Source organism: Somniosus microcephalus, chromosome 25 (genome assembly GCF_052327205.1).
Source record: "Somniosus microcephalus isolate GS21.2 chromosome 25, FLI_Smic_1.0, whole genome shotgun sequence".
In the NCBI taxonomy this organism is placed as follows: Eukaryota; Metazoa; Chordata; class Chondrichthyes; order Squaliformes; family Somniosidae; genus Somniosus; species Somniosus microcephalus.
Window position 1 is genome coordinate 12,743,005 of NC_141011.1, and position 27,786 is coordinate 12,770,790.

A 27,786-nucleotide genomic window follows, 5' to 3' on the forward strand; every position below is an offset into this window, starting at 1 on the left:
ATAAATTCACTCCAACCCCCTCAGGCGATCGAAACCAGCCCGGGAGATCACATGCACCAAGTGTTAGCTATAAAGACACTTGCCTTCTGTATGATGCGATCTCTGCCCCAGTCAGGAACCAGCCCAGCTCCCTCTTGAAGGTGGGCAGAGAGTCAGCACCCACCACACCAGCCGGCGATGTATTCCAGAGGCTCGCTACTCCCTGGGAAAAGAGGAACCGCCTATCATCCAGTCTATTCCTACTCTTACACAGCTTAAACTCATGTCCCCTAGTCCTCCCCAATCTGCTAAACTGGAATAATCTATCAATAGCACAGTATCCAGCCCTTCAATTATTTTATAGACCTCTATCGGGTTGCCCCTATGTCTACACTGCTGTAAAGTAAATAGACCAAGGTCCTTAAGACTATCTAAGTAACTGAGGTTCTTTAAGCTATGAATCATTCTCGTAGCTCTCCTCTGGACCTTTTCCAAGGCTACTATATCACCCACCATGTGAGGACCATAACTGGGCACAGCACTCCAGATGTGGTCTGACCAGCGACCTGTATAGTGAGAAAATGGTGTCCTTCAATTTATACTGAATTATTCCATGAATTCAACCCAATACCCTGTTAGCTTTAGCTGGGTGATACCTATCAGGAAAGACTGAACAGGCTGGGGATCTTTTCTCTAGAAAAGTGAAGACTGAGGGGTGACCTGATGGAAGTCTTCAAGATTATGAAAGGCTTTGATAGGGTGGACGTAGAGAAGATGTTTCCACTTGTGGGCGAGACCAGAACTGAGCGATATTAATACAAGACAGTCACTAATAAATCCAGTAGGGAATTCAGGAGAAACTTCTTTACCCAGAGAGTGGTTAGGATGTGGAACTCGCTACCACAGGGAGTAGTTGAGGTGAATAGCATAGATGCATTCAAGGGAAAGCTAGATAAGCTCTTGAGGGAGAAAGAAATAGAAGGATATGCTGATAGGGTTAGATGAAAAGGGATGGGAGGAGGCTTGTGTGCAGCATAAACACCAGCATGGTTCTGTTGGGCTGAATGGCCTGTTTCTGTGCTGTAAATACTTTGTAATACTTTGTAGCTACTGTTTCTCTACTTTGGTCATGGACCTTTAGTGATCTGTGCACAATACAGGAAACTCTTCTTTATCCGGCACCGACGGGACCGGCGTGGTGCCGGTTTATCAAAAAGTCCGGATTACAGAGAGGTATAGTAAAAGGTACGAGAGTTCCGTACATGGCCACAGATCCAGGCGTCCCTATTGCATAGCAACAAGTGCAGGAACCCCGACCACAGATCCAGGCGTCCCTGTTGCTATGCAACAGGTGCAGGAACCCCGGTTACACGGCCACAGATCCAGGAACGGCCGCTAATATGAAGTAAAACTTACCTGAACCTACTCCTGAATTTTGCCGGTTAACAGAGATTTCCGGTTATTTAGGTGCCGGTAAATCGAGAGTTTCCTGTAACACCTAGATCAATTTTTCTCTCAACCTCTTTCAGTAATGTTCCTTGCAAATGATACGTGTATTCTGTGTTAGTCCTACCTACATGTAATACACTATATTTATCGAAGTTAAATGCCATGGTTGGGCCACTCCCCTAGGACATCTAAATATTTTTGCATTTGATTGCACTCCTCTACTTTCATAATCCTTGCACAAATTTTGGTGTCATCTGAAAACTTACTGACTATACACCCAACACCACTGTCCAGGTCATTAATAAAGACTCTGAAGAGTAGCGGGCCTATGACCGATCCCTGGGGAATGCCACTAGTAACGCACCTCCAGGATGAACCACATCTGTTAACTACAACATTTTGGCTACGGGATTGGAGCCAATTCCTAATCCAGTGTATCAAATTCCTACCGGTACCACAAGATTCTATCTGGTGAAGTAACCTAGTGTGAGGTACCTTATCAAAGGCTTTCTGCAAGTCCAGGTAGACAATGTCTACCAGGTTTCCCTCATCCACTACCCTAGTGACTGTCTCAAATAACTTGCAAATTTGTATTTTTTCAGAAGCCGTATTGTATATTTCTAATGGCCCCTTCTCTTTCCCATTAACAATAAAGGGCATCTCTTACGATCCCTTCTAGCATTTTCCCAATAATGGATGTCCGGGTAATAGGCCTGTAATTCCCTGGCTCTGATTTGTCCCCTTTTTTGAAAATAGGAACAACATGAGCTAGCTTCTAGTCTAAGGGAACTATCCCTGACTCTGTTCAATTATTGAAGATATGGGCAAGGGGCTCACAAAGCACCTGCCCCAGGTGTAGGAAATGCGGCAACCATTGTGCACACAGCAAGTTCCCATAAACAGCAATGTGATAATGACCAGATAATCGTTTTAGTGATAATGGTGGTTTAGGGATAAATATTGGCCAGGACACCATGGAGAACTCCCTCGCTCTTCCTCAAAATAGTGCCATTGGTTCTTTTACGTCCACCTGAGAGGGCAGATTCTGATCACAGTGACACTGCGCATGCTCCAAATACAGGCGGGCACTGCGCCTGCGCACTGGGCTCCTCCAGTGTGAATAGGGCACATTCTCCCCCAGCGGGGCATGCTGGGGAACAGCCCCGCCATTGAAAGCCCCAATTAGTGAATGGCGAATGAGTTTCTGTGATCCGATTGTGAGAAAATCCATCAATAATTCACACAGGAACCCAAGTGCACGGGTACCCTGCCATGGTTCAGTCCTGGATGTGATTAATAACAGAATCCAAACCTCAGGTTAACATAGCCAAAAGACAGATATAATGGCAGATTCATGCACCCGGTTTTCTTTGATGGCAATGGGTCCCTGCAGCTCTGGCCATTTATATTTAGTAGAACAGCTGGTGACCTAAGTCCACAATCTGCTGCATGCCTGTAATGTAAAAGAGACCTGGGTGCTTAAGTGCCAGCTTCACTCTTAAATATAATTCCAGATGGGTTTTCACAATGTATGGAAGCATTGTGCAACTGTCAGATTTCTTAATTTACATAATTAGCATTATAATTAATTTACTTGATGTGGGAATTTTAGCCAAGAGCCTTTTTATCTTGTCCTTCCTTTCTGATGCTGGCACAGCATGCCTTCCACTGCCGAGGAAACTTCAACATTCTCTCCACACTCTTTATCGAGCATCAGTACTTCAAATCCTGTTACATAACTTTTAATAAATATAGATGTCCTAATTTCCGAGAGCTGCCTTGCCTTCTCTTCATTAAGAACGTCTCCTCTCTGTGCACGGGGTGCTCACATGCTCATGAATGGCCTAAGAATATAAACAAAGTGCTAATTATTTTTGTTCAAAAAATCTTGAAACTTCAAAAGGGATACTACAAGATCAAAGGGCTTATCATTGAGGTAGCATCTGGTGTGTATCCCCCGTGACTAATTATATAAAAACCATGAACTGTGCCCCGAGCAGTTGCCGTTTCATTCGGAACTGTTCTATCGTCATTTCAACATTCTCTGCTGGTCACGTTTTAGTGGGGGTGATCTGAGCCGAGGCTACGTGACAGAAATTCAGCACCCGAAGCTCGGTAATGCTGGAATGATGGCAACTACAATTGAAATGCCAACTGTTTAGCGAGAAAGCATTCTTCTCTTTCTTTCTGATGATGTGGAATATGTATGGGTAGAATTGAGAAATACCAAGGGGCAGAAAACGTTAGTGGGAGTGGTATATAGACCTCCAAACAGTAAGGCGGAGGTTGGGGATGACATTAAAAGGGAAATTAAAGAAGCGTGCAATGAGGGCACAGCAGTCATCATGGGTGACTTTAATCTACATATAGATTGGGCTAACCAAATTAGTAACAATACTGTGGAGGAGGAATTCCTGGAGTGTTTACGGGATGGTTTCCTGGACCAATATGTCGAGGAACCAACCAGAGATCAGGCCATCTTAGACTGCGTATTATGTAACGAGAAAGGATTAATTAGCAATCTTGTTGTACGAGGCCCCTTGGGTCAGAGCGATCATAATATGATCGAATTCTTTATTAAGATGGAAAATGAAGTAGTTGACTCAGAGACTAGGGTCCTAAATTTAAATAAAGGAAACTACGATGGTCTGAGGCGAGAGTTGGGTAGGATTGATAGGGGAATGTCACTCAAAGGGTTGACGGTGGATAGGCAATGGCAAACATTCAAAGACCGCATGGATGAACTACAGAATTTGTTCATCCCAGTTTGGCACAAAAATAAAACAATAAAGGTGACTCAACCGTGGCTAACAAGGGAAATTAGGGATAGCATAAGATCCAAGGGGAGGACATATAAATTGGCCAGAAAAAGCAATAATCCTGAGGATTGGGAGCAATTTAGGATTCAACAAAGGAGGACAAAGGGATTAATTAAGAAGGAGAAAATAGAATATGAGAGTAAGCTTGCAGGGAACATAAAAACTGACTGTAAAAGCTTTTATAGATATGTGAAGAGAAAAAGATTGGTGAAGTCAAGCATAGGTCCCTTGCAGTCAGAATCAGGGGAATTTATAATGGGGAACAAAGAAATGGCAGACCAACTAAATACATATTTTGGTTCTGTCTTCACAAAGGAGGACACAAATAACCTCCCAGAGATGCCGGGGAACATAGGGTCTGATGCAAGGGAGGAACTGAAAGAAATCAGTATTTGTAGGGAAATGGTGTTTGGGAAATTGATGGGATTGAAGGCCGATAAATCCCCAGGGCCTGATAATCTACATCCTAGGGTACTTAAGGAAGTGGCCCTAGAAATAGTAGATGCATTGCTGATTATCTTCCAACATTCGATGGAATCTGGAACAGTACCCATGGATTGGAGGGTAGCTAATGTTACCCCACTATTCAAAAATGGTGGTAGAGAGAAAACAGGGAATTACAGACTGGTAAGTCTGACATCAGTAGTGGGGAAAATGCTAGAGTCCATTATAAAAGATGTAATAGCAGAGCACTTAGAAAACAGTGACAGGATCGGACAAAGTCAACATGGATTCACAAAAGGTAAATCGTGCTTGACTAATCTACTGGAATTTTTTGAGGATGTAACTGGTAAAATAGATAAGGGAGAACCAGTGGATGTGGTGTATCTGGACTTTCAGAAGGCCTTCGATAAGGTCCCGCATAAGAGATTAGTGTGTAAAGTTAAGGCACATGGGATTGGGGGCAAGGTATTGACTTGGATAGAGAACTGGTTGGCAGACAGAAAGCAAAGAGTTGGAATAAACGGGTCCTTTTCCGAGTGGCAGGCAGTGACTAGTGGGGTACCGCAGAGATCGGTCCTTGAACCCCAGCTATTCACAATATATATTAATGATCTAGACAAGGGAACTAGATGTAATATCTCCAAATTTGCAGACGACACAAAGCTGGGTGGGCGTGTGTGCTGTGAGGAGGATGTCGAGAAACTCCAGGATGATTTGGCCATGTTGGGTAATTGGGCAGAAACAGGGCAGATGCAATATAACGTGGATAAATGTGAGGTTGTCCACTTTGGTGGCAAAAACAGGAAGGCAGATTATTATCTAAATGGCAATAGATTGGGAGAAGGGGAAGTGCAACGAGACCTGGTTGTGCTTGTGCACCAGTCGCTGAAGGTAAGCATGTAGGTGCAGCAGGCGGTTAAGGTGGCAAATGGTATGTTGGCCTTCGTAGCGAGAGGTTTTGAGTACAGGAACAAGGATGTTTTGCTGCAGTTGTACAGGGCCTTGGTGAGACCACATCTTGAGTATTGTGTGCAGTTTTGGTCACCTTATCTGAGGAAGGATGTTCTTGCCATGGAGGGAGTTCAGTGAAGATTCACCAGGCTGATACCTGGGATGGCAGGAATGACGTATGAGGAGAGATTGGGTCGATTGGGCTTGTACTCGCTGGAGTTTAGAAGAATGAGAGGTGATCTCATTGAAATTTATAAAATTCTGACAGGACTGGACAGACTAGATGCAGGAAGGATGTTCCCGATGGTCGGGGAGTCCAGAACCAGGGGACACAGTCTAAGGATAAAGGGTAGGCCATTTAGGACTGAGATGAGGAGGAATTTCTTCACCCAGAGAGTGGTGAACCTGTGGAACTCTCTACCACAGAATGCGGTGGAGGCCAGTTCATTAAATATATTCAAGAAGGAGTTGGATATATTTCTTAAGGCTAAAGGGATCAAGGGGTATGGGGAGAAAGCAGGGACCGGGTACTGAATTTGGATGATCAGCCATGACCGCATTGAATGGCGGAGCAGGCTCGAGGGGCCGAATGGCCTACTCCTGCTCCTATCTTCTATATGTTTCTATATGTTTCTTTAATTTCTAAATTAGTCGCGAGGAATGCATTTGACAGACAAATGCCATCCTAAATCTATTACAACTTAAAAATGAAATTGATATGAAATAAGCCAGCAGAACATGCTGGAGATATACAGCGGCCCTTCAGCATCTGGAAAGAGAACTGATGGGTTAACGTGCGAGACCCTTCCTCAGTACTGTACATGCTTTCCAAGGGCTGTATTTTTCTCAGTGCTGCTGATGTTTTTTTCTGTGTGCAGTGATTTGCACATGTGAATATGGTAGTGGGGATTGATGGTTTTCACCTGGAGACAGTGACTGAAATCTAATACAGGCACCAAGTTACTAAGAGTGCTTTGGGAGAAGGGGAAGTGCACCCGGCTACCGACGATGGAGCACATATACCAGAAACGCTGTTTACGGAGGTCATGGTCAATCATCAAAGACCCTACCCACCCCAGCCACAGTCTGTTCGCCCTCCTGCCATCTGGGAGACGCTACAGATGCATTCGCACCCGTACGACCAGATTTAGGAACAGCTTCTTTCCCAGGGCTGTCATCCTACTGAACTCCACAAATAAACTCTAAAGCCTGCACATCTGCCAATGCACTTTATTATGGTTATGTTTATGTTAAAGTATTACAAGCCAAATGTATGTTAAATGTTTAAATGTCTTAATCTAAATGTACACTCTCGGGAGCCACAAGCCTACATTTCGTTGTACTGCACCTGTGCACTAACAATGACAATAAAGTTGATTATTATTATTATTATTATTTTTGAAGGTGCTGTTCTGATTTTACCTGAGGGCTCCGCGTCTAGGTGCAATGGGGTGTAGTAGCGCAATTCGGACGAGCAAGGTCTGAGGCTTGATCCCGAACTATGCTGAGTTACTGGATCTCTGTTGTGATTCACCCGAAAGTCAAATAGCCAATATTTAGTGTCCAGGCTGAAACATTAAAATTAATGTCTCTGAATGGCAGGTGAATTGTAAAGAGCAGCAGTAACACTAATCTCACCAGTGTTATAACAAAGTGTAAATATTGCATCCTATTTCATCAGTGCCCCAGTGTAAATGGGATATAACACTCCTGTAGGGAAACGATTAAAGGCGTATTCTGGACTTTAAAGAAACAATGGCCTGGATTTTGCAGTGATAATGATGGCGAACTGTCAGCGTTCGCCGTCATTACCCCCCTGAAACTGACCATAACTTCAGGATTTAGCGCATGCGCATCTAAATGCAAAAATCCTGAAGTTGCGGTCAGTCATTCCCTGCTCCGCCACAGGGTGTGCTGTGGAACTCACCAGAGCTGGCAATCAGTGAATTCAGCTGAACTGACGAAAATGTTAGCTTTTCCGCTGTAATATCGCTGTTAAACACCCCATAAAAAGTTAAACCTTGTTGGAATAGGTGTAACTGGGGTTTTAACAGCGTATTGACTGCTAAACAACCGCTCTGGCCCCGAAAAACAAATAATAGGTTTGCGGAATGTCAAATTTCTCCATTATGCTAGAAAATTACTCGATTTTTAAAACAATAAAAAGTATATATTTTTTAAAAGTTTGTTTGAGATTTCAGCTTCTATCTGAACCCTGTGTGTGGGCCCCAATCTTTATTTCGTTCTCTGTAAAAAAAATTTTTTTTTAATGAATTGAATCTGTGCTTTTTATTTCCTGGTTTGCTGTCTGTGAGAATTCTTCAATGTGATTGGCTGCAGCTTGATGACATCACTGCTGCTTCCTGCTGGGGATCCCCTTTTGATAGCGCTATAATCAATTGAGAAAGCTCAAGTTTTCGCCACAGGGATCATGATATCTCTGTGGGTAGCTTTCTTCGAGGTCAGCGGTGATCGCCGTCGCTTAGCCACAAATTCCGGGCCAGTATCTTTTTGGATAACAGATAATAGCTAACTGATGTATATCTGTTTTTCTGTTTTAGAGAATAAGTTTATGACGTTGATTGAGGGCAGCACCGTCTTTTACACATTATGGACTCATCATCCCCTGAAAGAAGTTAATCACCTCATCCCTGAAAACTTGTTGGTTTCTGGGTCAGAAACAATTCCTGGGGTGGCTGCACCTTCTAAACAGACAAGTAAGTAACAGAAACCATTGTACTCACTGGCTGCAGATACCGGCTGGAATCTGAAACAGGTTATGCAACTATTTTAGATTTCATTTCAATTAAATGTCTCAACTTAATTCCTGTGGGAAAGGCTCCTTCACACTTTCTGTGCTCTCTCTAGTACACTTAGCGTACTACAATAAAACCAGACAGTCTTGTTTCTTTCCAAGTCGATTCAGACAGATAGACTTATTTTCAGTAATTATGAAGAGCTGTTATTTTCTCAGCTTGTCATCTTGGTAGCACGCTCCGCTCTAACTCGGTAGGTTGTGGGTTCAAACCTCACTCTAGGACATGAGCACATAATCTCGGCTGACATTTCAGTGGATTACTGAGAGAATGCCTCATTCATTGAAGTGCTGTATTTCAGATGAAAAGCTAAACCGAGGCCCGTCTGTTCATTCAGATGGATGTACAAGATCCCGTGGCATTGTTTGAAGAAGATTAGGGAATTCTCCCAGTCTCCTGGCAACATTCTTCCTGCAACCAACACCACCAAAAACACACGACTGATCATTTATCTTATTGCTGTTTGTGGAATCTTCTGTGCAAACTGGCTGCCGTGCACTTCAGAAGTACTCCATTGACCGTGAAGTGCTTTGGGATGTCCTGAGGATGTAAAGGTGCTAGATAAATGCAAGTTCTTTCTTTGCTTCTTAATGATTCAATGGAAACGAGATTCCTTTGAAATATAAAGCTTGCTGTACTTGCAGGTCCCAATATTTGCTTCATCGTGATTTGAGAAGATGGTAGTTCTTCAAACTAATCAATCATCCAAGTTTCTTTAATTCTGTACTGGAGAAAAGGAACGTACTTCTTTTTCCTACATCCTCCTCACATTGTTGGAGTGTAGCCTAGCTTGATAGGTTCTGGGGAAACCATGTGCTGAGCATGCACATAAAATGTTGCAGAAAGGTGGTGGTCTCCTACTCCTTTGTCGCACAAAGCCTCGGCAGCCCCTCTTTTGTCTGTGTACTCTTTCAGCAGCACCCACCTGCTCCCTCCCATTCTCTGTGTGCTCCTTCAACAGCCCAACCCACTCTCCGTGCTCCTTATTCAGTGGCCCTGATGCTGCTATGTGTGTCCCTTCAGCAGCACTGTCCTGCTCCCCTGGCTGTGCACGCTTCTTGTTCATTGCACCAGACATCCTCCAATGAAAAGAAGTAAGAAAGTCGAGTAAAGCAGAATGATTACAAATAGGAGCGGGAATATAGGAGAGAGAAAAAACAGAAGGGAAGGTGAAAGAAAAACAAGAGAGATAAAAGCAAAAGGGAAGGAGAGAAAAACAGAAGTGAAAGAGTAGGAGAGAGAGGGAAACAAGGGAAGTAAAAGTAGGAGCAAAGATGTGCAAACAGAAGAAAGGACAGAAAGAGAACATAAAGGAAGGGGAAGAGAGAGAAAAAGAACAACGGGGCAGCTTACAACTAACGGCTACCGACCATAGAGCACATATACCAGAAACGCTGTCTACGGAGGTCACGGTCCATCATCAAAGACCCTACCCACCCCAGCCACAGTCTGTTCGCCCTCCTACCATCTGGGAGACGCTACAGATGCATTCGCACCCGTACGACCAGATTTAGGAACAGCTTCTTTCCCAGGGCTGTCATCCTACTGAACTCCACAAATAAACTCTAAAGCCTGCACATCTGCCAATGCACTTTATTATGGTCATATTTATGTTAATATACTACAAGCCAAATGTATGTTGAATGTTTAAATGTCTTAATCCAAATGTACACTCTCGGGAGCCGCAAGCCTACATTTCGTTGTACTGCACTTGTGCACTAACAATGACAATAAAAGTTGATTTGATTTGATTTGAACTAGTCAGAGTTTATCCCTCGCTGCTTCTGAGGTAAGCTAAGAATTTTACTCCACAAAATGAGAGGGATGTTTGCAGCGATAAACTCATGTTCACTCTCATAATATTCTAAGCTGTGTCCTGGAGTGCAGAGAGCTGTGACAGGCACAGGAATATTTACACTTGTCATGGTTATTCAAGCTTATCTCCAAATTATAGTGCCAAAAACAACTTGTAGGCCTTGACCGTTCTTATTTTTGTCCTTGTTATTTCTGCAAAAGGTCAAATAGAAAAATTATCACAGTCGCTGCTCAGTCATGTGGGACACATAGCTGAAAAATAAACTTTGCGCTAAGTGGCCTTGTTTTCTTTGACCTGAAAAAAAAATATTGCTTCATTCGCACCAGGAGTCAGTACTAGCTGTTCGTGCTCAGCAATCGGGTCTGTGTGGGAGGCTTAAGCACAGCTGGACAGCTCTATAGTTTGTGAATTTGTGTTTGCTGTGCATATCAGGTGCTGTTCTTGTGTTTGAAAAGGTTGAATTAAGGCAACAAGAGTAGGTGATTTGCAAGAAGGCAAGGCGTGAGGTGAGGTGAGGGGGATGCAGTTGTCGACAGATGGGAGCAGGGCTCAGTTACAAGTTCACAGGCAGCTTACGTTGCCAATTTAAAGTCAGGTTTTTGAATAAATTTGACCATTGCTACTGGCAGGGTGATGTATAGTTTTAATTTTTTTTGTTGCCTCATTTGTCTCCTTGCTCCCCACTGCTGCTGGAGAGTGACGAGTATGCAAACAAGACTCAACAGAGCTGGGGCACTAGTCACTCTCCAGTACCTGGCCGAAGTAGTCATTCTTCACGGCTGTGCCTAGATGTTGGAGGGCATCACCACTGAAACCAAGCTTGTTCTCCCCAAAGTTTTCCAAAAGGACTCATTAAATAGCAATCAGGAATGAGAACCCTGGCTGTTGTCTTTTTCCCCCTCCTCCCAATGCCATGGGCACTGATGCTAATTGTAGCACCTCTACCACTGCCCTGGTTGAGATCAGCTAGCTCAGCAAAGACTAGGAATTGAATCTTCCAGTCTGTCTGGTTCATGTAATATGCTGACTTTACAAAATCAGCCAGAAAAGTTGCTGCTTTTTTCTTAAACTGAAGCTCATTGAGCTCATCAGCCTTAACTATAAATACTTCTATCAGAATGAAGCAAACTACAGGTCGAACGTCCCGAATCCGGCAACCTCGGGACCGAGGCCAAGCCGGTTTTCGGGTTTTTCCGGACTTCGGAACGTGTTTCTGCTGTCCGAAGTCCAGAAACGCCCGAGCCCAGGTTGCGATATTTCCAGACTTCGGACATCAGAAACACGTGCCGAGTCCTGAAATGCCTGGGCCCAGGTTGCGTTTTTGGTAAGCCTCCCTCTGGGTGTCCGGATTCCGGAACATTTTACGGATTCTGGACCCCTGCCACCAATTGTCCCGGATTCCAGAACCCCGGATTTGGGATGCTCAACCTGTACAAGGTTTCTCGTGAACAATTATACCCAAGATCTGAGTAAACTTACCAATAAAAGATCTAATTATTTGTAAGAAATACAGGATCTTGCTCTCAAACCAGCAGCAGGAGCAAAGTTGCTCTCCTTTATACCTGTGTGCTGCCTTTGATGGCAGTGCTGCAGTCAGGTACCCTAAGTAACCCTGATGGCAGGGAGACCACTCCCAAGAGGTTGGTCAAGGATCTTTAGTCTTTGTGCTCCCCAGCCTGCGATTTTCACACCATTCTTCTTAACGGGCCGATAATCGCGGGCTGGATGAAAGTAGAAGTGGAAAATTCTGGCCGTGAAGGCAAAGCAGTAGCAGCACTCGGCATCCGCAGATTGTCATTTTGTCCTGGCCACTGAGCTCTCAGCCCACCTGTCTAAACCGACAGTGATACATCAGGGAAGGTTCATGGCCGCTAAAATAAAGTTGCTCACGTGACTTGTAAGCTTGTGCATTGCTTTATAGTTGCAATTACGACTGGGCATATGCAACCTTGTGCACGTGCAGTTGCCTCAGTGTTGCGCTTGTGCTAGAATTTGATCCTCCAACCTTAACACAACCGTAACATTCATAATATAAACATATACCATAAAAAGCTCTCCCCAGGAAAAATCTCATCACGGTCATCAAATGATGAAAGCACCTCTTTGTTGGAACAGGAACTAGTTGATAGAGTTTCTTCTTTTATGTTATAATGACAGGCAAAATGGGGATGAAATATCCAAGGATAAGCCAGAAGAGAGAGAATGTTACAAACCATCCTGCTTGGGTGTATGCTGTTTGAACTGATCCTGGTTGCTGTTTCAGCTTGTTCTCTTGCATGCTATTACTCACACATCTAGTGAGTGTAACCTCTGCCTCTCAGTACATGTTGTGCTGTCAGCAGACTGTCTAAACATTGTTCAGTTGTTGCACTCCCATCAGCAGAATCCCATCATCTCGCCGGAAGACGTGGCAAAAATGAATTATGTACTGTATTACTTTATTAATCACTGAGGCTACATTTCCAAAGTTATGGTACACCAGGGAAGCCATTGTGCACTCTCTTCACCTCCCCCCCCCGCCCACCCGCCCCCACCCCATGTCTCACTATTATCCAGGGCCAGACCAGCTTTTTCAATGTCAGGGTGGTCTTATGTAGAACAAACTTTTTTTTTAATGGAAAGCTATGGAAATCTGTGACGTCGGTCCCAGTTTAATATTCAAGTAAAATCTTATATCTATCAGTAAAGGATTGAAGACAACTAGATTTAAAGTTACACATCTTAATGAAAGAGTGACAAGCACGGTGGCATAATGGTTAGCACTGTTACCTCACAGCGCCAGGGACCCGGGTTCGAATCCGGCCTCGGGTGACTGACTGTGTGGAGTTTGCACATTCTCCCCGTGTTTGCGTGGGTTTCCTCCGGGTGCTCCGGTTTCCTCCCACAGTCCAAAGATGTGCGGGTTAGGTTGATTGGCTATGATAAATTGACCCTTAGTGTTAGGGGGATTAAATACGTGGGGTTACGGGGATAGGGTGGGATATGTGTTGGTGTAGGGGTTACAGGGATCGAGTGGGATATGTGTCGGTGCAGGCTCGATGGGCCGAAATGGCCTCTATCTGCACTGTGGGGTTTCTGTGATTCTGTGTGTGAAATAAGAAAGAGAAACGTTTCAGACAGTATTACAGGTAGACTACCTTTTATCCGAACTTCCGAAAACCGAAACCCTCTAAAAACCGAAGGTTTTTTCGTTCAGCGTAAGTCTTGCGCACGACATGACCAGAGTGGCGCACGATTTACGCTGAGCAGAGGGTCAGCGTAAGTCATGCGCACGACCCCGACCCCCGCCGACGACCCCCCGCCGACCCCGACTCCCGCCGACACCCCCGCCAACCCCCCCCGCCGACCCCGACCCCCGCCGACCCCCCCGCCGACCCCGACTCCCGCCGATCCCCCCGCCGACCCCCCTGCAGACCCCCGCCGACCCGCCGACACCCCCGCCGACCCACCCGCCGACCCCGACCCCCGCAGACCCCCGCCGACCCGCCAACCCACCCGCCGACCCCGACCCCTGCCGACCCCCACCGCCGACCCTGACAACCCCCACCCCCGACCCCCCACCGACACCCCCGCCGACCCACCCCCGACAAATTTCCCAGTCTTATAAAATACCTTCCGAAATCCGAAATTTTCCGAAAACCGAAACACGGCTGGTCCCGAGGTTTTCGGATAAAGGATAGTCTACCTGTACTTTTGTCATAATGATGTCACATGCACAGTAATGTATTTCAATGAGATTTATATTACAATATTATAAAATAAATGGGAAATGTTCGCCAAACACTTTTTTTGCAAAGCTGATGCCCTGTTTTATGTTTGTCACATGATCACAAGATATAATATTTTGGATGAGGAAGGCTATTCATCTCATCTCACTTCTTCCATCTAAAAAGACCCTAAAATCCCTCCCATTGCAGCGGCCAATAGTTCTTAAATGATTTCAGAGTTTTTGCCTGCACTACTCTACCCAGGAGTCCATTCCATATATTAAGCTCTAGCCAAGCTGTTCCAGTACAGCTACAACATCCGACAATGTGGACTACTGCTCAGGTATGTCCTGTCCACAAAAAGCAGGACAAAGCCAACTTGGCATATTACTGCCCCATCAGTCTACTCTCAATCATCAGCAAAGTGATGGAAGGTGTCATCAACAGTGCTATCAAGTGGCACTTACTCACCAATAACCTGCTCACTGATGCCCAGTTTGAGTTCCGCCAAGACCACTTGGCTCCCGACCTCATTACAGCCTTGGTCCAAACATGGACAAAGGAGCTGAATTCCAGAGGTGAGAGTGAGAGTGACTGCCCTTGACATTAAGGCAGCATTTGACCGAGTGTGGCATCAAGTCAATTAGAATCGGGGGGAAACGCTCCACTGGCTGGAGTCATACCTAGCACAAAGGAAGATGGTTGTGGTGGTTGAAGGTCAATTATCACAGCCCCAGGACATCGCTGCAGGAGTTCCTCAGGGCAGTGTCCTAGGCCCAACCATCTTCAGCTGCTTCATCAATGACCTTCCCTCCAACATAAGGTCAGCAATGGGGATGTTCGCTGATGACTGCACAGTGTTCAGTGCCATTCATAACTCAGATAATGAAGCATTCCCTGCCCGAATGCAACAAGACCTGGATGACATTCAGGCTTGGGCTGATAAGTGGCAGGTAACATTCGCGCCACAGAAGTGCCAGGCAATGACTATCTCCAACAAGCGAGAGTCTAACCACCTCCCCTTGACATTCAACGGCATTGCCATCATCAAATCCCCCACTATCAACATCCTGGGGGTCACCATTGACCAGAAACTTAACTGAACCAGCCACATAAATACTGTGGCAACAAGAGCAGGTCAGAGGCTGGGTATTCTGCGGCGAGTGTCTCACCTCCTGACTCCCCAAAGCCTTTCCACCATCTACAAGGCACAAGTAAGGAGTGTGATGGAATACTCTCCACTTGCCTGGATGAGTGCAGTTCCAACAACACTCAAGAAGCTCAACACCATTTGTTAAATCCGTGAATCTTTAAGTAGTGGTCCTTCAAATAATCAACAGAGACTGCAGAGGAACAATCAACAGGTGTTTACTGGATGAGGGTTGCTCTAAAACTAACAGTACAGCCCCCTACTCAGGGTATATATACAGGTGTGGTCACTGCCGGTACTACAGTATACAGGAGCTGTAAAAAGTAGTTCTCCCCTTAAAGGTACATACACTACAATTCCTCCCCTTTTAGATTAACAGTACCATAACATTCATTTAACAATTAACACTTTTAACATGCAACATTAACTGAAAATAGTCCATTTATAAATTCAGTCTATGGGGCAGCTTCCTGATCCTTTCTGGATAGTGTCTTTCCTGAGTGTCTTGCTCTTGGTGCGGAGGCGATTCTGGCCCCCTGTCGTCGGTTGGTTCATCAGCTTCCAATGCTACTGTTTCTGGGGTAGATGCTACCTGTATGTCGGGTTCATTACCAGGTACGCGAGACATGGGGTTGACTCGTTCCTGTGACTCTAGGATCTGGTCGACATGGCGTCTCACAATGTTCTCCCCAACATCCACTGTGTACATTAGTGGCCCCTGCCATGTGCATATCGTTCCTGGTTGCCATTTCTCTGTTCGGTAGTCGCGGGCCAAGACTGGTTGCCCTACATTGAAGCTCCTTGTCGGCTTCTCATTGATGTGCTGGAATTGCTTATTCTCAACATCTCTTCGTACATTTGGTCTGAGCAAATCCAGACGAGATCTCAACCTTCGGTTAAAGAACATCATGGCCGGGGTCTGGTTGGTGACTGCATGTGTCGCATTTCTGTAGGCTAACAGGAAATTGTCCACCTTATGCTGCAGTGGAATGTCGTCAACGCACATGGCCCTTACTGCCTTTTTAAAGGTTTGTACGAACCTCTCAGCCAATCCATTTGTGGCTGGCTGATACGGGGCGGATGTGTAATGCCTTACCCCATTCCTTTTCATAAATTTCCGAAACTCTTCGGACACAAACTGTGGTCCGTTATCAGAGCAAATCTGCTCTGGCAAGCCGTTCCTGGCAAATATGGTCCGTAGGACTGCAATAGTTTTCTCCGTGGTGGTGGAGGACATTTTGATCACCTCAGGCCATTTCGAGTGCGCATCCATGGCTATTAAAAACATTGAGTCCATGAATGGACCAGCAAAATCAATATGCACCCGTTGCCATGGAGAGGAGGGCCACTCCCATGGGTGTAGAGGGGCATGTGGTGGTGCATTTTGGACCTTCTGGCATCCTGAGCAGCTCTTTGTCAGGTCCTCGATTTGCTGATCGATCCCCGGCCACCACACATAAGCCCTAGCAAGGCTTTTCATTTTCACCCCTCCCAGATGGCCTTTGTGAAGTTCATTGAGCACTCTCTCCCTTAACTTGGGTGGAATTACCACTCGGGATCCACACATCAAGGTCCCCTGGCATACTGACAGCTGTTCTCTTCTGGATGAGAATGCTGGCAACAGTGAGTCGCCATGTGTTGGCCATCCCTTCACCGTCAAATCATATACCCGAGACAGTGTCGGGTCATTTCGGGTCTCCTTCTCTATATCCGCGTTAGTTACTGGCAAGCGTTCAATTATGGACGAATAAAATATTTCGACAGGGTCCACTGCTGGTGCTTCCTCCGCAGTAGGCAGTGGCAGGCGTGATAGCCCATCCGCGTTTCCATGCTGTTTCGTGCCCTTATACTCTATTTCATATTGGTTCGCCCCTAGAAAAAGGGACCATCTTTGTAGCCGTTGCGCAGTCATCACCGGAACGCCCTTCTTTGGATTAAAGATGGAGACCAGTGGTTGGTGGTCAGTCAGCAAGGTGAACTTCTGCCCGTGCAGATAGTGGTTGAACTTTTTCACTCCCCACACTAGGCTGAGGGCCTCCCTGTCAATCTGGGCGTAGTTACGCTTGGCTGAGGTTAGTGACCGAGACGCAAAGGCTACTGGCCTCTCCAAGCTGTCCGGGAATTTGCGCGACAGCACCGCTCCAATACCATAGGGTGATGCATCACACGCCAACCGAATTGGTAGTGCTGGGTTGAAATGAGCCAACACCTCTTTTGATGTGATCAATTCTTTGCACTTCTGGAAAGCTCGTTTACATTCGTCATTCCACTTCCATGGTACCCCTGTTTGCAGTAGGGTGTTCAGTGGATGTAGTACTGTAGACAAATTCGGCAAGAACTTATGGTAGTAGTTCACCAGCCCGAGGATCGACCTCAGTTGTGACACATTTTCCGGTGCTGGAGCCTTGACTACTGCCTCAATCTTTTCAGGGGACTTATGTAACCCCTCTTCATCAATAACGTGGCCACATTACGAGATCTGCTTCTGGAAAAACTCGCATTTGTGGCGATTAGCTCGGAGCCCATATTCCCTCAATCTAGTGAGCACCTGCTCCAGGTTGGCGAGGTGATCACTGTCATTTTCGCCCGTGACCAGGATGTCGTCCAAATAACACTGGGTCCCTGGAATCCCTTGCAGGACTTGATCCATTGCCCTTTGCCAAATAGCCGGAGCTGATGCTACCCCGAACACCAGCCGGTTGTATTGGTAGAGACCTTTATGAGTGTTGATCGTGAGGTACTGTTTCGAGGCTTCTTCTACCTCCATTTGCAGGTACGCCTGGGCCAGATCAATCTTAGTGAAGCGTTTTCCTCCAGATAGCGAGGCGAAAATATCTTCAATCTGCCGAAGCGGATATTGTACCGTGTGAAGGACTGGGTTCACTGTCACCTTAAAGTCCCCACAGATGCGAATCTTCTTTGGTTCCCCAGGCATATTACTCAATGACCTCTTCATTACAGGAACGATGGGTGTAGCCCACTCGCTCCAGTCCACTTTGGACAGCACTCCAGAACGTTCCAAACCTTCCAGCTCTGCTTCGACGGCTGGGCGGATCGCACAAAGCACCGGTCTGGCCTTAAAACACTTTGGGCTTGCATTTTCCTCTATTTTGATCATCGCTGTTATGCCTTTTAGTGTTCCGAGTCCCTCCTGGAACACTTCTTGTGCGTCAGTTAGCATTTTTGACAGTCGTCCAGGTGTGACGTCGTCATCCTTTTTGGCATCTACCGTCAGTGCCTGTATGGAATGCCAATCTAACTGTATCTTCCGGATCCATTCACGTCCTAGTAGTGGTGGTCCTCCATCTGGCAATACATATAGGTCCATTTTTGGTGTTTCCTTGCCGTTGTATATCATGTTCACCCTTATTTTTCCTTTGGGGTAGACTTTTTGCCCCGTGTACGTCTTCACGACAATCTCTGTAGCTTTCAAGGGTATATGTGAGAATAGCCGCTTGTAGTCCCTTCGGTTTATGACTGTTAGGGCTGATCCTGTGTCCAATTCCATTTTCACTTGGACTCTGTCTATCTTGAGCGTGACCCAGATAGTTTGGTGATCCTCCATTTTGGTTACATTATGTAGTTTCAGACAACCCAGCTCCTTGCTTCCGGAGTCTGTATCACTTTTCTGTTCGTCTGAACTACTCTCCGTCACCTTATGTACCTTTTTGTACTTCTCCTGTGGATGTTTCTTGCTGCTGGTTTTCTTTCCCGACCTGCAGACTCTTATTATGTGTCCTACTTTTCCACACTGTCTGCACACTTGGTCCTTGAACCAACAATCCTTATGGTCGTGTGTTGTTCTGCCGCAGCGATAACACTTCACTGCTCCATATGACATTTCATTTGTGCCATATTTTTGCGGTCTCCGTTGTATCTCTGCAGCGCCCCGTGCGGCTGCTTCGTGTGATACTGTCATGTTGAAAGCCTTGTCCAGCGTAAGATCCTTTTCTGATAGAAGCCGTTTCTGAGTTCCTTCACTTTGAAGCCCACACACAAACTTGTCCCTTAAAGTATCTGCTAGTCCTGTTCCAAACTGGCAGTGTTTCGATAGCTTGCGCAGTTCCGTTAAATACTCAGCATTACTTTCGTCTTTTTGCTGGTTCCTTCTGTGAAACTTAAATCTTTCTGCTATCAGCAGCAGTGTGGGGTTTAAGTGGTCCTGTAGGATTGCCACTATGCTTTCAAAATCCTTTTCCACTGGCTTCTCTGGGGTGACTAGGTTTCGCAGTAAGCCGTACGTTTTTGCACCCATGGAATTCAACAATACCAGTGCTTTCCTGGCATCTGGCACTTCATTCGCCTTGCAGTACACTTCTATGCGTTCTACATATGTCGCCCAATCTTCGACTTCATTGTCGAACGCTGTGACCCTGCCACTCTTCTGCATCCCTGGGTGTGGTTAGACTGGCCAAAAATGGCGTCTCCCGCGCTCTCCCTTCTTCTCCGCTGGCTCAAAATGGCGTCTCCCGCGCTCTCCCTTCTTCTCCGCTGGCTCAAAATGGCGTCTCCCGCGCTTCTCTTTCTTCTCCGCTGCGGCCCAAATGGCGTCTCCCGCGTTTTCTTTTCTTCCCCCGCGGACGCTGCTCAGTCCTTGAAACCGGTCGCGCTCTGCGCGTTTTCCTGTGCGCTTCTCTTGTTGACGCCGCTCGGTCTTCAACCCCGGCTGCGCCCTGCGCGCTTCACCCTCTCTCGTTGACGCCGCTCGGTCTTCAACCCCGGCTGCACCCTGTGCGCTTTACCCTCTCTCTTACCCGTCGATGCTGCTCGGCCTTTTTCTGTGCCGTCGGTCGGCTCCCGCCGCCGCTGTCCGGGAAGGGTCTGCGCCGTACCTGCTGCCAGCCCGCTGCGCTGGATCGTTGCGGCTGGAGAACCAAGCCCAGCTCTCTACAGCCTCCTTTGCGATGCTCAAGTTCTCCCTGGATGGTCGACGCCCGCACTGGTGGAATCGGCCGCCTTCTTCAGAGTTGCAGGTAGGTTCGAAACGACTCGTCGCCAATGTTAAATCCGTGAATCTTTAAGTAGTGGTCCTTCAAATAATCAACAGAGACTGCAGAGGAACAATCAACAGGTGTTAACTGGATGAGGGTTGCTCTAAAACTAACAGTACAGCTCCCTACTCAGGGTATATATACAGGTGTGGTCACTGCCGGTACTACAGTATACAGGAGCTGTAAAAAGTAGTTCTCCCCTTAAAGGTACATACACTACACCATTCAAGACAAAGCAGCCCACTTGATTGGCACCTCATCCACCACCTTAAACATTCACTCCCTCCACCACCGGCGTACCGTGGCTACAGTGTGTACCATCTACAAGATGCACTGCAGCAACTTGCCAAGGCTTCTTCGGCAGCACCTCCCAAACCCGCGGCCTCTTCCACCTAGAAGGACAAGGGCAGCAGGCGCATGGGAACCCCAACTCCAAGTTCCCCTCCAAGTCACACACCATCCTGACTTAGACGTATATCGCCGATCCTTCATCGTCACTGGGTCAAAATCTTGGAACTCCCTCCCTAACAGCACTGTGGGAGTACCTTCACCACACAGACTGCAGCGGTTCAAGAAGGCAGCTCACCACTACCTTCTCAAGGTAAATTAGGGATGGGCAATAAATGCCGGCCTTGCCAGCGACGCCCACATCCCATAAACGAATTTAAAAAAAGCACTTTTTGTGTGAAAAGCCCCCTGACATCAGTCCTAAATTTGATTTTTACTAGTTTGAACGTGCCCCTTGCCTTGCTCTCCTAATCTATTTTAAAATAATTTTCCAGATTTACCTTTTCATTCCCTTAATTATCTTACAAGGTCACCTCTCAAATGCTTCTTTTCCAGGCTTAAAAACACAAGGTGCTCCAGTCTCTCCTTGTAATTGTATCGCTACTGCTAGGGATCAACATCATGGCTCTCCTCCACACTGTCTCGAATGCCTCAATGACTTTCTTGTTACCAGAACTGGACACAGCACTCAAAGTGTGCTCTGTATTGGTTGAACATGTTGAGTCTACTAAGAATCCCAGGTCTCTTTCAACTACATCCGTAGCTATTTCAGCACCGTTGAGTGTGTCACTCATTTTTGCTTCGTACGTGCAGTACTTTACACTTGCTTGTATTAATTTCATCTGCCATTATTCTAACCACTTAGATATTTTGTCCAGCTCATTTTGTAATTTATGAGCTGTCTCTCCTGATTCCTCCTTGTTTGGTATCAACTACAAAGTTCACCAATTTGCCTGGGTTTCTGAGTCCAAGTCATCGATGTAAATTAGAGACAGCCGTGATCCCAATACAGAGTCCAGGGGCACCATACTTGGGAAGTATTTTCCTCAAACAACAACAACTTGCATTTATATAGTGCCTTTAACGTAGTAAAACGTCCCAAGGCGCTTCACAGGAGCGATTATCAGACAGAACTTTGACACTGAGCCACATAAGGAGGTGTTAGGACAGTTGACCAAAAGCTTGGACAAAGAGTTTGTTAAACAAGTTAAAAAGTTTGCTTAGGCAGGCCCTCCCGCATCTGAATCCATGTTGACTGCCCTCTTACTGTTGAAATACTGTCTTACTGTTATATTTCACATCTGCAGCTATGGGGCTAGAAATTCGTCTCGGGCAGTATCGGATAGGCTGCCTGTTATACGCCGTGCCTGATAGTCAGATATTGACAGCGATAAAACATGAATATCAGGCGCTGTGTATAACGGGCGGCCAATCCGATACTGCCAGAGACTAATTTCTAGGCCATGTTCTTTTCCAGGCTACTCTTTGTTCCTCTGATCACCTTTTTAACATGTTTCTGCATGTTCTTATATTCATTCTAGGGATTTCCATTCATTGCAGAAAGTTGTAGAGGCAATTTTTCCTCTTTATTTCATTTTTGATTCGTTTATTAATCCATTTAAGGTCATACTTGTTTAGTTTGACCTTTCTGTTTCTAGGATTGTAGTTATCCTGCATGCTCAACGTTATGCCTTTAAGGAGGTGCCACCTCTGTTGTTGAGCCACTCCCCCCTGTCAATTTGCTTAAGTTGTTCCTTCATTTCTTTGATGTTAGCCTTTTTAAAGTTTATATATCTGGTTCTGAATTTCTGCATCCCAAATCACGTTCAACTTAATCGTTCTATGATTGCAATCCCTTGATGGGGCTACGACTTGATTCCCCTGTACGATGTCTCAGCCATTTCCATAATATCAGGTCAAAATGAGCACTACCTCTCATGGCTCCCTGTTCTTCCGTCAGGTCTTTAGTTTGTGTTATTAAATATTTTCATTATTCCTCTCCTGAATCACTAATTATTGTTGGCATATAGTTCCATAGGTGTCAGCAGCCCTCCCATACTTCACCCAAGTACTTCATGTGTGAGTGTAGACAACTAGTGTTGGTAGGCTATTTGACTGTAGGGAACATGATAGCCAAGCCCAGTGGAGTCCTCGGCTGATGTCTGCACAGGAGCACTCTCCAGGAGAAGTTGCTGGATGGTGATCAGTACCACGACATGTGGTTCATTTACCGGATTTATATAAAACACGTTTAATTATTGCTTTCTACCGTATAACATTTTATTTAGTGTTACTTTTGTATGCCTTTTATCCTTGCTGGTTTTAAACATTTTTCTTTTTAAAGATTTTAGAATAGACTTGCATATACTAATGGTGCTTTGCAACACAAAGTGTTTAGGTACACATCAGAGATTGCAACAGTTTGCATGGCACATTGGCTTGGCACAGGAAAAACTCGTCAGAAAAAGACACTGCTGCGGGGGGTGGGGGTTACATGTATAATTATGACATGAAACATAAGTTGAGGTGGGTAAACTATCAGCGTGTTTACTGTTGACAGATGTAATGTTAGTTTTAACAGTCACTTCAGAAGAGACTGCTAGTATCTATGTTAATACAAACATCTCATGGGTACTCCAAAAGACTATTTCTAGGAGTGGCTTCTGTTGATTCCTTTGATAAAAACGCTTAAATTAAAAGCCGCATACTTCATTTTCATTAATTAATAATATCTGCCATTAGCGCTTAGTTACATTCACTAAAATAGCAAAAAGATAAAGATGAAAATAAAATAGTATTTAAAATATTAGCGTAGAAGCTGATAAGCTTTGCAGAAGCAGCCAGATGGCCCATCCAAATGCTCCATTCTGATTGTGCTGCTGAGCCTTGCCAGAAGCCTTGCCAGCAGCACGGTGGCATAGTGGTTAGCACTGTTGCCTCACAGCGTCAGGGACCCGGGTTCGAATCCGGCCTCGGGTGACTGTCTGTGTGGAGTTTGCACATTCTCCCCGTGTTTGCGTGGGTTTCCTCCGGGTGCTCCGGTTTCCTCCCACAGTCCAAAGATGTGCGGGTTAGGTTGATTGGCTATGATAAATTGACCCTTAGTGTTAGGGGGATTAAATACGTGGGGTTACGGGGATAGGGTGGGATATGTGTTGGTGTAGGGGTTACGGGGATCGGGTGGGATATATGTCGGTGCAGGCTCGATGGGCCGAAATGGCCTCTATCTGCACTGTGGGGTTTCTGTGATTTCTGTGATTTCTGTGAAGTTAAGAGGAGGGGAAATCAGTGCACTTCTGATGGCAGCCATCCTAAGCGTGCCATTGGAAAAGGATTCAGAGCAAGTTGTCTTCCCTCTTAGTCAGTGGAGAAACTTAACTAGGGATGGAGTGGGAGAGAGACAAAATGTTCCCTTTTCCCCTTCAGTGTCCTTCTGATATTTTGTCTTTGTCTCTCCTCTCCTAAAGAAGCAGGGCTTTAAATGTGTCAGTGATCCCCAGTGTTGGTGGGCTATTTGATTGTGGAGGCCACCATAGCGTAACATTCAACCATATACAATTTCCCACAGGGTCACTGGATAGTGATCAAGCGACACTTACTCATCAATAACCTGTTCACTGATGGCCAGTTTGGGTTCCGCCAAGACCACTCGGCTCCCTACCTTATTACAGCCTCGGTCCAAACATGGACAAAGGAGCTGAATTCCAGAGGTGAGGTGAGAGTGACTGCCCTTGACATCAAGGCAGCATTTGACCGAGTGTGGCATGAAGGAGCCCTAGTAAAACTGGAGTCAATGGGAATCAGGGGGAAAACTCTCCACTGGCTGGCGTCATACCTAGCACAAAGGAAGATTGTTGTGGTGGTTGAAGGTCAATCATTACAGCCTCAGGACATCACTGCAGGAGTTCCTCAGGGCAGTGTCCTCGGCCAACCATCTTCAGCTGCTTCATCAATGACCCTCCCTCCAACATATGGTCAGAAATGGGGATGTTCGCTGATGACTGCACAGTATTCAGTGCCATTCACAACTCCTCAGATAATGAAGCAGTCCATGCCCGCATGCAACAAGACCTGGACGAAGTTCTGACTTAGAAGTATATCGTCGATCTTTCATCGTCGCTGGGTCAAAATCCTGGAACTCCCTCCCTAACAGCACTGTGGGAGTACCTTCACCACACGGACTGCAGCAGTTCAAGAAGGCGGTTCACCACCACTTTTGAACGGCAATTAGGGATGGGCAATAAATGCTGGCTTTGCCAGCGACGCCCACATCCCATAAACAAATTAAAAAAAAAACAGGATCCCTGACATGCTTTTTAAAAATGTCTCTCTCCTTGGCCTGGGAATGCTGAGTCCAATTGTAGTGTCCTTACTAACACCATAGCTGAGATCAGCTAACACTGTTGACCAGGGATTGAATATTGGACCATCTCAGTCTGTATGACTCAAGAAACATTCTACGCATTGAAATAACCCATGTGACATTGGGGGCGGTGCTACCCAATTTGTTAGATCTTCGTTTCATTTATGAATATTAAATATGACACTGCGCAGGTTTTTAATTGAGCCTCGTGCTCTGAGCTCTACAGTGGTGGGAGTTGAACACTGTGGTTTATGATGAGCAATAGGAGTACCTTATAAACCAGGGAGAGCAAGCAGTGGAGGCAAGGAGCCAAGCAGCAGTGCCTGAATATATATGGTCCAATGTTGTGTGTTCAGATGCAGCAGCCAAGTTGTGATCCCTTCAAAACATTTAATGGTGAATGACAGTATTGATGACTCACATGTTAATCCTTTGATTGTTGAATGCTTCTCCAGCTCTCGATCTCCAAGTGTTGTCTGTCAAAATAGATGTGGGACTTTTGTTTCTCATCATTCCTGTTGAATATTATAGAGCAGAATTCGAGAAATGTATGGAATTAACAACCTGTACAGTGCTCTTCACATCAAGAATGTTTCAAAACACTGTTCAGAAAACTGAAGAGCGAGCAGGAGAGAAAACGAGCGTGTGAAAAACAGGGGCTAGGGAGGGGAAACAAAGGTAGTGTTAAAGTCGAGGTTTTAAGGAGGCTTTGAAAGCTAGGAGAGAGGTACTGAGGTAGAAGGATTTTGGAAAAGAGTCTCAGAAAAATAAGGAATAATGGGTAAAAAAATGGCTGTCATTGGGGGAGTGAAGAATGAGTAGAATTGTATCCGAGGAGTGTAGCTTGTGTGCAGCGACCTATGGCTGGAGAATTAGGGTACGATGAGGTCATGGAGGGATTAGAACATGAGGACAAGGGTCTTATAGTTAAATCGGTTTGGATACAGCAAGCCAGTGGAGCTTGCTGAGGATAGGGGTGTGGGGTTTGTTGCATGGGAGAACATGGGCTGCAGCATTCTGGACTTGTAGTTTACAAAGAGTGGAGGCAGTGAGTCCAGCAAGGAGGGTATTTAAGAAGATGAGACGATGAAGGCGTGGACCAGGGTCTCTGGAACGTTGAGGAGAGGTATGGGCGGAGGTAGGGAATATTTTGAAGATGGGGAAAAGCGGTTTTGGCGCAGAGGAGAACCTGGGGTGGAAGCTCAGCGCAGGGCCTAATGGGACACTGGGGCTTAGAACCTCCAGGCTAGGCTTGAAATGATAGAGAGGTTGATGGAGTCCACGGCAGTGGCACATAGGTTTGCTGGGAACCAAAGCTTCAGATTTACTGATGATATGATTCATCCAGAGCTTAATAGCAGACATGCAGTTGGAGAGGGTGGGAACAGCAGCTGATTCAAAGTCAGAGGAAACTGTTGACAAAACATTTCTCATTATTTTACAAATTATCTTTAAAAAAAAAAAAAAAATCAAAGTACTGTTGGACATTAGAAGCTGCTAGGTGTAATCACCAGTTAGTGTAGTCATTTAGTTTTTCTTAATGCTGGATAATTAAAACAATATATATAGAGCTTTCTTTAGGTTGCACTAACACTGTTACGGACATTGTAGATGTGCTTTGTGAGAAATACATCAGTTACTGGATGGATGTCACACAGATTGATGGTACATAACCTTATATACATATTCAACATTAGAAGTATAGGATAGCAGTATTGGAATAATGATACAAAATGTGTTCAGCACAAAATGGCTACTTTGATTAAGTGGGAACATTCAGTTACAGGAATCAAAATGGGTGTCCATTAAGTGATCAGACTCAATGGCTTTTACACGATTTATTTCAGTATTGAAGTCTCACTTTATCCCTGAAAGATTAATGGCCACATGGGTGAAAGAAGCAGGCCCTTCGTTTGATTGTAACGAAACAATTTGTGTTTTGATTGAAGATGATGCTTTGAAGAAACCTCATTTACTGAAGACCGTAACATGTCACTTGGACAAGCTGTCACTTCAGCTGTACCCAACGCTGGAAAAATTCGAAGAGGAGCTGGTGGAATTGCTTAATGCAGACAGATTGCTTAAGGTATGGCAGAGCTATGGTTAATCTTTGAGCTTCTGAAAATTGCTCGCTTTGTACTACTTTATTCATCATTTCTCGCTTCATTGCAGCTGCCAATGACACAGTTTGCTACAGCCAAGTGGGGTGAAGGTTACAGGTGCCTTTTCAGTTTTCACCCTGCAGGTTATTCTGTCAGTTCACAGCAACAGCCAGCAATCGTGAAGTGAGCTCCTGCTTTGCTTGATGCAAACTGCATTAGCCACATGTTGGTTTGTAGGTTAGAGTGTTGCTGCAATGTGTACTTATCATAATTAACATTAATGTCCTTTAAAGATATCTTTTGTTAAGTAATACCGATGATTGGCTTGAAGGATTTATTGAGCCTATCTGTAAATGGGATATGAATTAAGGTGGATAGATGTAGTGAAGGTGCTTCAGTGAACTTCAATTTAATTTTCTTGCATAGTGAGGTTGGTATTGATTAAGGGACTAAAATATTGCATAACTTGAGACAACCTTAAGTATCAATTAGCCATGTTTCAATATCTACCTCCTTTATCACACAGCAGCTCTGTCTATCTCTCCCGCTAACTAGAAACAAGCTGTCTCTTCAGATGTGCTCTTCTGAACTGCAGCAACAACAACAGTCAATATTATGAAGGCTTAGCAACTACTTCAAGCCACTTTCCTTGATGATTTTATTGGCACTTAGCTTTGGAACAAAGATTTTAAAATGAAGATTAAACACCCTTTTTAAAATAGGATGAACAGCCATCTTCCTTCTGGGCTTCTATTCTGGATCAGCCACTAAGAAGTACTCAAGAAGAGCCTAGGGTGATTTAGATGTCCACTCCCTCCATAGTCAAAAGTGACGGATCTCCCCTTGGCATGCCCACATTACAGTCAGGCATAAATCCCAATCATACTACTGCATGGGACAGTGCATCGTAG

At 45.4% G+C, this 27,786-nt stretch overlaps 1 protein-coding gene across 2 annotated transcripts in view; it reads left to right on the top strand.

Annotated features, from left to right (window-relative positions):
• Nucleotides 1-27,786, top strand: part of nphp4 (nephronophthisis 4) — a 517,372-nt gene that overhangs the window by 168,007 nt on the left and 321,579 nt on the right. For both annotated transcript variants that reach the window (XM_085966844.1, XM_085966846.1), the window contains exons 5-6: nucleotides 8,204-8,359; nucleotides 26,723-26,859. In XM_085966844.1, the coding sequence (XP_085822970.1) occupies nucleotides 8,204-8,359; nucleotides 26,723-26,859 (293 nt within the window). The remainder of the gene's footprint in view (nucleotides 1-8,203; nucleotides 8,360-26,722; nucleotides 26,860-27,786) is intronic.